Genomic DNA, 12,337 nt, shown 5'->3' with positions numbered 1-12,337 from the left:
CAGTCAGGCGGTACTGGCAACGGCCACGCTCAAAATGGTGTATTTTATGTGCCACCCACACATACATATATATATATATATATATATATACTGGGCAAAGTTTAGAGAGCTCTTACCCCTGCTGGCGACAAAGGGACTCTCACTCAGAGTAAAAGGCAGACTGTATGACGCATGCGTACGAACAACCATGCTACATGGCAGTGAAACATGGGCTGTAACTGCTGAGGACATACGTAAGCTCGCAAGGAATGAAGCCAGTATGCTCCGTTGGATGTGTAATGTCAATGTGAATACCCGTCAGAGTGTAAGTATCTTGAGAGAAAAGCTGAACATTAGAAGCATCAGTTGTGGCGTGCAAGAGAGACGATTGCGCTGGTATGGACATGTGGTGAGAATGGAGGAGGATAGCTGCGTGAAAAAGTGCCACACCCTAACAGTTGAGGGAACCCGTGGAAGAGGTAGGCCCAGGAAGACCTGGGCTGAGGTGGTGAGGCAAGACCTTCGTACATTGGGCCTCACCGAGGCGATGACTACGGACCGAGACCTTTGGAAATGGGCTGTGCGTGAGAAGACCCGGCAAGCCAAGTAAGATCGTTGCCAGTGCCCCTGGACTGGTTCTTGTGCGGGTGGCACATGAGATGCACCATTTTGAGCGTGGCCGTTGCCAGTACCGCCTGACTGGCTCCTGTAGGATTTTCGAGCGAGATCGTTGCCAGTGCCCCTGGACTGGCTTGTGCGGGTGGCACATAAAAGACACCATTTCGAGCGTGGCCGTTTTCGTGCGGGTGACACGTAAAAGCACCCACTACACTCTCTGAGTGGTTGGCGTTAGGAAGGGCATCCAGCTGTAGAAACTCTGCCAAATCAGACTGGAGCCTGGTGTTGCCATCCGGTTTCACCAGTCCTCAGTCAAATCGTCCAACCCATGCTAGCATGGAAAGCGGACGTTAAACGATGATGATGATGATGATGATGAAGCACTGGCACTGGTGGGCCATGTAAAAAGCACCTAGTACACTCTGTAAAGTTCTTGGTGTTAGGAAAGGCATCCAGCTGTAGAAACCATTCCAAAACAGACAATAGTCTGGTGCAGCCCCTGACTTACGAGCTTCTGGCAAATTGTTCAACCCATGCCAGCATGGAAAATGCTCATTAAATGATGATGATGGTATAAATGTGTGTGTGTGTGTATGTGTGTGTGCTCAGTAACTGCATAATTTTAGCCTTCATTTTTTCATGCTTGCTTGGATCAGATGGAACTTATTGAGACAGATTTTCTACAGCTAGATGTTCCTTTTGTCACCATCCCACATCTGTTTCCAAGTAGACTTCCTCTATCGACAATCTTCCATAATCTTATATCAACAGCAATTCTTTGTATTCTTTCTGTTTGAATTCCCCTTTGAAGCTGTAGGATGTAACTAGAATGGAAGCTAACTAATTCACTATTATCCTACATTTAGTGTCAGATGTACTCTTAATATTGGGTGGAGTATGATATCTCTTTCCACCTCTTTCTTGATAGTATTGCTTGTTGTGACAAAAAGTACACAGCGAAAATAAATTGATAGATATATCATCATCATCATCATCTTTTAATGTCCATTGTCCATACTGGCAAGGGTTGGACAGTTTGACCAGGGCTGGTATACTTAGAGACTGCACCATACTCCAGTCTGATTTGGCATGGTTTCTATGGCTGGATGCTTTTCCTAAAGCCAACCACTCCGAGAGAGTAATGGGTGCTTTTACCTGCCACTGGTAGTGGTGCCAGTTGTGTGACACCAGTTTCTGTCACGACTATGATTTCACTTGGCTTGATGGGTCTTCTTCTTAAGCATGGCGTATTGTCAAAGGTCTTGGTCATTTGTCATTGTCTCTATGGGGTCCAATGCTTGAAAAGTGCTTTTTATGTACCACCAGCATTGGTCACTTTGCCTCTGTGAGGCCCAGTGCTCAACAGGTGCTTTTTACATATATATATAATCATCATCATCATCATCATCATCATCATCAGCGTCATCGTTTAACATCTGCTGGCATGGGTTGGACAGTTTGACTGAGGGCTGGCAAGCCAGAAGGCTGCACCAGAAGGCTGCACCAGGCTCCAATCTGATCCGGCAATATTTATATATTATGTATATATATATAGTATATATATTATTCTTTTACTCATTTACATGTTTCAGTCATTTGACTGCAACCATGTTGGAGCACCACCTTTAGTCAAACAAATCGACTCCAGGACTTATTCCTTCTTTCAGTTCTCGCCTACCAAATCTGCTCACAAAGCTTTGGTTAGCCTGAGGCTGTAGTAGACGACACTTGCCCAAGGTACCATGCATGGTTGGGAAGCAAGCATCTTACCACACAGCCACTCCTGTGCTATATAATATATATATAATGTACAAAGTATGGGGGTTTAATTGACAGGTGATCTAAACGATTAGGTATGCTAGGTAAGTGCTGTAATGGATTATTAGGGCTCCAAAGTTATAGCTAGGATGGTAGTTATGGAGCCATTGCAGATTTTCAATGCAGCGGATATATAATTGTTAAAGAAGACAACAAACATTAAGGCATGGCAAACATTTCAAGTCATATATATTATTATTGGAAAACACTCAACTGATGGAAACTGAAAGAAGCCTGTCATATAATTATATATATATATATAAGACATGACAAACAATCTTTCTGGGACTCTGAAAGATGACTTGTGGTTAAGAAAGCATTGTTTGAAAAAAGTACTTGCAGATCCAATATATTTACAAACATTGGATGTGACCATATTCACACTCCTGGCAACATATGGTGCAGGGTTGGTCATCCCATCAGCGTCGAAGATAATTATTTAGTCATCATCTGCAGTGGTGGTACTGGGAATGCCAGATACTATTTCCATATCGCTGGTCCTGGATTGATCATCATCTCTAGGTGTGGTGATTGTAGAGCAGTATACATTAAGCCCTTAAACCGCCCTTCCTCATTTTTAATATATATATATATATATATATATATATATATATATATATATATATATATTAATATTTTGCTTAGGCATTGCTATGCTAATAATCTAGTGTTAGAATTCACTATACATATGCTTCCATATGGAATGTCAGTTGAGTACAGAGTAGTAATAAGAAACTGGGATGACAAAGGAATAAACAATTATGTTATGAACATCATCCCAATTTCTGATGTGTGTGTGTTTGTGTGTGTACATATATATATATATATGTATATATACATATATATATATGTATGTATACTCACTGACCAGCCATAACAATCAACTTCTTAAAAAATATATTACTATTCTGTTTTAGAATGTGATTCTTTTTCATATATATGAGCTACTGTCATTATACATATACTAGGGCATTCAGAAAGTAATTGTGTTTTACCAGAAAGGATATAAAAATGAATGTAAACTATGTTGATCGGAATAGTTTTAATCAAGAGTGTTATCACCATTGTTTTCAATGACTGCAACCCCGGGTGCTATTCTTAGTTAGAAGATTGCTGCAGATGGTGGAACATTGTGTTTGGTTCTTAAGTGTAAGCTCATGCTGAACCAAAATGTCCTCATTGCATGTTTTCCTAATTTGCTTGAAACACTTGTGGGTAGTTGAACATGACACATTTTAAATTTTTGGCTCAAATCTCTGGGGCTTTCATGTAGATCCGATACAATAGTTTCCTTCAAAAGGTTGTCATACAGAGTGGGTTGTTTCCCAGAGGAGAACTTGTTGGATATGTTACAATCATCATCTTTAAACCTTTTAAACTGCAAGCTTTCACTGCATCTAGATACACTTCACAAATGTTTTCATTGCTTCTGTAGCAGTACTTTTCTTTCTAAAACTCATACAGTAAGCAATGGTGAATATGTTTTTTCATAAAGTTCTTATCCTCCTTGAGGTTAATTACTGAAATAACTATGAATTACACACTGCCAGATAGAAGAGATGATACACTATTTCTTGACAGTTCTTGCCCATTCGACTTCAGCTCTGATGTGATTGGTTGATTCATATTTCATAGTGGTGAAAAAAAAAATTACTTTCCAAACATCCTAATATTCTTTTATTCTTTTACTTGTTTCAGTTATTTGACTGCAGTCATGCTGGAGCAATGCTTTGAAGGGTTTTTAGTCAAACAAATCGACCCCAAGACTTATTTTTTAAGCCTAGTACTTATTCTACTGGTCTCTTTTGCTGAACCGCTAAGTTATGGAGACATAAACACACCAACACCAGTCATCAAGCAGTGATAGGGAGGACAAACACAAATACAAAAACAAATACACATAGATTTATATACATATATATATATATATATGTATACACAACAGGCTTCTTTCAGTTTCCATCTACCAAATCCACTTACAAGGATTTAGTCAACCCAAGGCTATAGTCAAAGGCACTTGCCCAAGGTAGCATGCAGTGGAACTGAACCTGGAACCATGTGGTTCAGAAGCAAGCTTCTTAGCACACAGGTATGCCAGCACCTGATAAACTGTTTAGTAATCTTTCAGTCTTCCAGACTGTCAAACCACATCATTACCAAAGAAATGGAAGTACCACTGTACAATTGCTCAGAAAACCAATTCTCTCAAATTACACTCTCTTTACTCTTTTACTCTTTTACTTGTTTCAGTCATTTGACTGCGGCCATGCTGGAGCACTGCCTTTAGTCGAATCAAATCGACCCCAGGACTTATTCTTTGGAAGCCTAGTACTTATTCTATCGGTCTCTTTTTGCCGAACCGCTAAGTTACAGGGACGTAAACACACCAGCATCGGTTGTCAAGCGATGTTGGGGGGACAAACACAGATACACAACATATACACACATACATATATATATACATATATACGACGGGCTTCTTTCAGTTTCAGTTTATCAAATCCACTCACAAGGCTTTGGTCGGCCCGAGGCTATGGTAGAAGACACTTACCCAAGGTGCCACGCAGCGGGACCGAACCCGGAACCATGTGGTTGGTAAGCACGCTACTTACCACACAGCCACTCCTACGCCTATGACATTAAAAAAAAAAAAAATAAAGTGAGGAGCAGGGACAGACATGTTGATCAATGTAGTCCTAGCTATATGAAAATATAAGATGATCACGACTGAAATACTCCTGATCATGGGTCAGCCTGGCCAGAGACCAATGAGATTAAACAACATCAAGAATAATTTCTGTATATAAAGTAGCAATTATTGGTACAGAAACACCACTTTTTACAGTTGATACAATTTTACAATTCATTGAGTACATAAAAATGTGTAATACTTGTATGAATATTAAGTAATGCTTCTCTTAATAACATCTCAGTTTAAGTTTTTCTTGCAGTTTTGTAGTTATGTCAACTATTGTTATTATGACTTGGATATATCTTAAACTGTTAGATCACAAACAATATTTTATTCTCATTATCTATACACGAAATTTTCTTTCATATGCCTATGTGGGTGTGTGTGTGTACACACAGACATATATATAAATATATATATATGTTCATGTATACATACACATGTATATATATATAATTTTAATCTTATTATTTCTCAAATTCAGTCTGAGCAATACTTTGTGATATTCAAAATGTATCTGTATTGATCTTAAAATTCTTCCTTCTTGTGTGGTGCTCTCAGAAGTAGAGTCTGTTAGTATCACAGTTTGTGTGCAAGTTGCCAGTTGCTCATATCAATACAGTGGATTTCCTGTAAAGTCCACTTAAGTATTCTAAATTTTACTACTACTACTACTACAACTGCTACTGCTGCTACTGCTGCTACTGTAATACATGCATTGCAATGTCTGTAAAAAGCTCAGGCTATTATAATTTTCAAGTTTTTGACAAGTGTGTCTATCCACAGGGTTAATATATCAATATGTTACCATCAATACAAAGATTGCTGTCATTGCTGGGAACAGAGAATGGGTAGGCCATTGATGTTGATATTGATCTTTAAATTGCAATATTCTCTACTGTCTACTATTAAAATAGAAGGACATTTTTCTAAACGAATTCTATCCTGAAGGTTCATGTTATAATCAAAATTCTTTGTCAATTAACAGAATGGCCATTTTAATTCTTTTGTTACCATATTCCTGATGATATACACAACTATCATTTCAAATAATTTTGAAAGTAATGAAAAATTTAGTAAAATAACTTTTTCATCATAAAGCTGATATTGGGAACTTAAATTAACATAAAATTTCAATTGAAGGTTTTAATGCAGATGAGTTCATAAGAGCAAGTTTGAAAGATAGAACCAGTGGGCAGTCTCAACCAAGTTAGTATCAAAAGGGTTAAAAGTTTGCTTTAAAAAGAAAGAAGCATCAGTCCATAAATTCATGAAATAAAATTACTAGTGTGTTACTTTAATGGGAAAATAATTACTATATAGATTATGAGGGCTGGGTGTACAGTTCATAGGCTGACCAAGATACTCTCATGGAATGCGACCAAATGAGGTTCACTTTTCAACATAGTCCCCCTTGCAGTCCACACATTACTTCCATCAGTGTTGCAGTGATTTGATCCCATTGGTGAAGAAACTTTCATCCTGTTAGTTACAAATGTCATCGACAGCAAATATGACATCATCATCACTGCAGTACTCATACAAAGCCAAGTACTTTTTTCTCCGATGAGGTCAAATCAGGAGAATAGGGAGCCTAGTCAACCAGTTCAAAGTCATAGTCATGCACAACATGGAAAACAAAGATTTTTGTGCTGGAGCATTGCCCTGATGAAACAAGACCCCTTTCATCTCATCACGTTTCCTGGGTGCTTGGTCTTGATAGCCTATTGTAACTTCCTCAACAAGTACTCTCCATTGAGGGTGCGGCTCTTTTGAAGATAGTCAGTAAACACAATGCCTTTTGCATCCCAAAATACTGAGGCCATTACCTTCCCTGCAGATTAAACTACCTTGGCCTTCTTTGGAGCAGGTGAAGAGGAGTTTCCACTGCATGGAATGTCTCTTTGTCTCTGGCTCAAAATGATGAACCCAACACTCATCCTGGGTTAGGAAATGTTCAAGGAAATCAGCTGGATTTGCCTCAAACACTGTCAGATTTTCTTGCGATGTGATCAGCCTGATGCACCTTTGATCAAGTGTCAGAAGATGTGGCACCCACTGAGAAGAAACTTTTATCATGCCAAGTTCATTGAGCAGAATATTTTCAACTCTCTCACAAGATACTTATAGGCTATTTGATTTACAGTCAGCCTCCTGTCATCCACCAGCATGTGATGCACAGGATCAATGTTTCCCTCAGTGGTGGCAGCTGGAAGACAATCAGGCCTTGGGTCATCTTCAAGACTCTCTATTCCTCTCCTAAATTCAGCTGTCCACTTTTGCCCTGTTGCTAAAGCTGGAGTGCCATCCTCTAATGTAACAACCATGTCAGCATGAATGTCCTTGGGGATTAAACCCTTTTTTCTGCAGGTACTTGATAGCACCATGACACCAAATTTTGTCCGTTTTCAAGAGAAGTTGCTACTTGTTATTTTTGAAGTCTTCTTTGAACAGTCAGATGTCAGCTTTCATACAAGGAAAGAAACAATGCAGTTATTAATAAGAAGAATTGAAATTAATGCATGTAAGATTGTACAGCTCTAACATCACACCTTCATAGTCAGCCTGTGAACTTTTCAGCCCACCCTCGTATATTTCAATAATATATTTCTTTTGTAAGTCTTCTAAGATCAAAAACAACTGCTGAAAATGGTATTTCTTTTGTAAGGATAATTAACAAAAATATTGGCAAGCTTTTGGTGGCAACAGCAAATACAGTAGGTACTTTTACAAGGTTTAAGGATTGTAGTTACTTATTCCAGCTCTTTCAAAGAGATGGCTGATTTCTAACTTTTATCTTTTACTTGTTTCATTTAGGACACTGCCTTTGAGGGTTTAATTGAACAGATTTACCCAAGTACTTATTTTTTTAAGTCTGGTACTTATTCTGTTGGTCTCATATATATATATTTGTATCTTCCACATAGTTTCCATCTACTAAATTTACTCATTAGGCATTGGTTGTCCCAGGGCTTGTTGTAGAGGACACTTGCCCAAGTTGCTACTTAGTGGGACTGAACCTGAAACCATATGGTTGCAAAGTGAGTTTCTTAACCACATAGCCATGCTTGCACTTATATGAAACATTGTTTTATAATCAAACCATGATACAAACAGACCCCTGAAAATATATTGTAATAATGTTCTTATTAATACAAAGTATACAAATTTAAACAAATTTGAATAAAAAGAATGGTTCCCATCAGATTGAATCAATATCATAATATTCTTGGTGGTTACTTTATCAACTACAGAAGAATGAAAGTCAGAAATGATCCTGGTACAGTTTGAACTCAGAATATAGAGAAATTAAAAATAAACTGTTAATTATTTAGCCTAATGATTTGCCATTTTTAGCATTCCACTAGCTTAGTATTTTTCTTAAAATTATAATAATTCTAATGTTATTATCAGTTCAAATATGCTTGTGGCTCATTTGGACTCATAAACAAGCCATTCTCTTAAACATTCCACAAGCATATTTGAACTGGTAATAACATTGCATTTATACACATCACTGCTTAGTGTTCCTACTTCGTAATATAATAAACCTATCTCTATGTCATGTATGTATAGTTAGATAGATATATTCAACTAATGCACTTTGCTCTTTGTTTTTATGCAGGATCATATTTTATGTATTTAGTAACAAAAATATATTTTCAGTATTTAAATAACCTTCAGCAATAAATAGATAAATGAAAAATAACTTCCAGTAGTCTTTACCTATCTTATTTATTTTAATGTGTTCCCCTGTATTGCACAAGTTGCTTACCTCTATCAACTGGCTGTCAAATCGCTTTGTTTCTATTTTGCCATCTGCTTTGAAAAACTGTATTGTGAGTATAATGGTAAATAAAAAGTAAAAGTATATAGAATGCAAGAAAGGGAAGGGGCTTACATGGTAGCTTTGTATATTGAGAGGTTGGTTATGCATTTCTTGAAACAACGTTATTTTTCTAATAGAGTTATGTTTATAATTGATGCGTTCATATCCAGCAACAACAAAATTAAAAGCAAACATTGAGAATGAGTTCATTAGTATTATAAAAATAGCATATCTGTGAAAATTTCTCAACACCGTAAATATGAGATAAAATTTTATCTTATATACAAAATTAATTTATATGGCATTGTTGTTTTTATATTGCAGTAATTTGCAGGGGAACCCATTGGTATGTGACTGCAAGTTGAAATGGTTGTCAGATAAACTGAGGTTGCTGGGGGACAGGTCAAATGTCACCTGTGAATCACCTCTCAGTGTTTCAGGACAATTAGTGAGTGAACTTTCTCCTGATCAGTTTCTATGTCGTAAGTATGCTAATTTACTTCCTACAATCAGTTAATTTAAGACAGAAGAAGTAGGCCATCTTTCACAAGTTTTATAAGCATTATTAAATTAGTGTGTAGTAATACAAGGAAAAATTTAATGCAAGTATATGAGAAATTTGTTGGGAAAGGTTTGCCAATTAAACAGTATTTTTTTTTTATTGCACTTCAGGTAGTGTCTTTATAATTTCTTTAACACTGAAGTTTTATTAATTTAAAGTTGATACTAGGTTATTGGGAAGCTGTCACCATTATAATTATTTCACATTAATGTCAAGTGAACATTATATATGCTGATAAGATATGAAAATGGCTGTATTAATACTGTACTGGACTACAATTCTTGTTTTGTATTCAAAACTACTACAAGGTTCTTAAATTCAAATCTATTTAAGCAGTATACTTAATTCTATATACCAATCTGCCTGGCATGTGTGTGTGTGTGTGTGTGTGTGTGTGTGTGTGTGTGTGTGTATACCAGATTTTAAAAAATATCACCTGCAGTAGATATCACATATAATCACATAATCATTAACAATCTAGAACTGGATTTTACTATTTGTGAACCATCTAGGCTTTGGAAAAAAATCAACGTTATGTTTTTTATTAGGGTGTCTGTTCAGATCAGTGGTTCTCAGCCATTTTTCATTTATGAACCCCTTTGATTACTATTTTATTCTGGTGGACTCCCATAGCCATTCAATGTTTGGAAACTAGTTTTATAGATACTTCTTTTAAAATTCCTATTTTGTTATGCACTCATTCATTTGTATAGGTTGAACTTTGTAAAACGTTGGTGAAAGAAACCTAGCTGCATCTTGCAATAAATACATCTAAATACATCTAAATACAGGCTGGACAAAATAATGGAAATACCTAGCAGCATAACATCATAGCATCATAATTTTGAAATATCTATAAAACCATCAAAAGCTTGTTTATTTTTATGTTTTTTTGATTTATTATTAGTGTTGCTTAATATGTTTTGCTAAAATTGGTGTTTCTTTCAGATATCATCAGAAAAAGGTAATTAAAATTCATTAAAATGACAGATCCATCGGACTTTCAAAGAGGTCAAATTGTTGGTGCTTGTATACCAGGCACTAGCATAATGAAAACAACCGAAATGTTTAGTGTATCAAAAAGTACTGTCTTGTGGGCAATAAAGAAATAAGAAGTACTGTCTCGAAAGAAATGACAGCCTTTGAGAAAGAGGGAAAAACCTCCTCGTCAAAACAAAACTTCAGAAGAAAACCAAAACTTTCAGATAGGGACTGTCGGATTCTTATACAAATTGTTAGAAAGGATCACAAAAGTACAGCTCCCAAAATTACTGCAGAGCTTAATGACCATCTCGAGAATGCAGTTTCCACAAAAACTGTTCGCTGGGAGCTGCACAAAGCAGGATTTCACGGGAGGGTTGCAATCAGAAAACCACTACTTTCAAAAATAAACGTTGCAAAGTGTTTGGAGTGGAGTAAGAACCTACAGAATTGGTCCCTAGAGCAGTGGAGGAATGTTATTTTCTCAGACGAGTCATACTTTACCCTATTTCCAACCACCAGCCAAGTATATGTGTGGAGAGAGCCAAAAGAAACATTTGACGCTGACTGCCTTCTTCCAACTGTTAAACATGGATGATCTTGGGGACTATATCTTGGAAATCTGCTGGCACTATGTTTTCCCTTCATGGTAGAATTAATAGTCAAGACTATTTAAGCATTTTATCTGATCAAATTCATCCTATGGTTGCGGAACTGTTTCCAGAGGGAAATGCAATCTTTCAGGGTGATAATGCGCCAATTCACACAGCTAAAATTGTTACTGAATTGCATGAGGAACATTCTAGTGAAGTTGAACATCTTATCTGGCCACCACAGTCCCCAGATCTCAATATTATTGAACATTTATGGTGCATTTTAGAAAAACAAGTAATGAGTCGATATCCTCCACCATCATCACTACAAGAACTGGAGACTGTTTTAGCTGAAGAATAAACAAAAATTCCTTTGGAAACAACTTAAACTTTGTACGAGTCCATACCTCGTAGAATTCAGGCTGTAATTACTGCCAAAGGTGGTCCTACCCGATATTACAATAAATTTGTTTGAAATTTTAAGGTGTTTCCATTATTTTGTCCAATCCCTGTATATATTATTTATATTGTTATTTGAATGAACACCCCGCATCCATTTCCAAGTATATATATATACTACTGTAGATCCCCAATTTACTATTTTGTTTCCATGCTCCATACCCCAAAAAATCTCATATGGAACCCCTGGGGTCATATGGACCTGGTTGAGAACCACTGGTTTAGATTTATATCTGCTTTCTGTGCTTAGAGGAATTAGAGGAATATATTATTGAAGCATTGCTTTTCTCATCATTAACTCTTACTTGTTTTTCAAATAATAGATCTCTTCTATATATCTTTGAAGTGCAAAACAGTGGATGATTTTTTTATTAACAGGGAAACAACAGTACATCAGTACTTGTAGCTCAGTGAATTTTAGTGATGTGCAAATAATGGTCTTTGCAGAAAATGCTTAAGATATCATTAGGATGTAACAAACTCTTTGTCAAGATTAATCTATCAAAATAAGATTGTCATCATGGTAGTAGTGTGACAGCCAAGGCTATTGCCATTCTCACAACCAACAGAGGTTTTAAGCTCTAAATTATCACCTATTGCACAGGATTATTTAGTTAAGATTGAATTCACTCGTAATGTCTTCCTTCCTATTCTAGGATAGAAAACGCCCTTTGTTGTCATAAATCTAAATACAATTAAGGGAGACATTGGAAGTGAATTAACAATGTGGTCCAAGTAAATTATAAAGCCCATACTTTTGTGATGTGACAATGTTAATACTAATAACTACATAAGACATGTTTTCA

The 12,337-nt window shown here is 36.5% G+C and overlaps 1 protein-coding gene across 1 annotated transcript in view; it reads left to right on the top strand.

Annotated features, from left to right (window-relative positions):
• Window positions 1-12,337, top strand: part of LOC106877351 (peroxidasin homolog) — a 117,268-nt gene that overhangs the window by 49,678 nt on the left and 55,253 nt on the right. The window contains exon 6 of the mRNA XM_052967102.2: window positions 9,261-9,418. Within this exon, the coding sequence (XP_052823062.1) occupies window positions 9,261-9,418 (158 nt within the window). The remainder of the gene's footprint in view (window positions 1-9,260; window positions 9,419-12,337) is intronic.

Source organism: Octopus bimaculoides, chromosome 4 (genome assembly GCF_046866305.1).
Source record: "Octopus bimaculoides isolate indiv1 chromosome 4, ASM4686630v1, whole genome shotgun sequence".
Classification (NCBI taxonomy): domain Eukaryota; kingdom Metazoa; phylum Mollusca; class Cephalopoda; order Octopoda; family Octopodidae; genus Octopus; species Octopus bimaculoides.
This window is presented reverse-complemented; position numbering and strand designations above follow the sequence as displayed.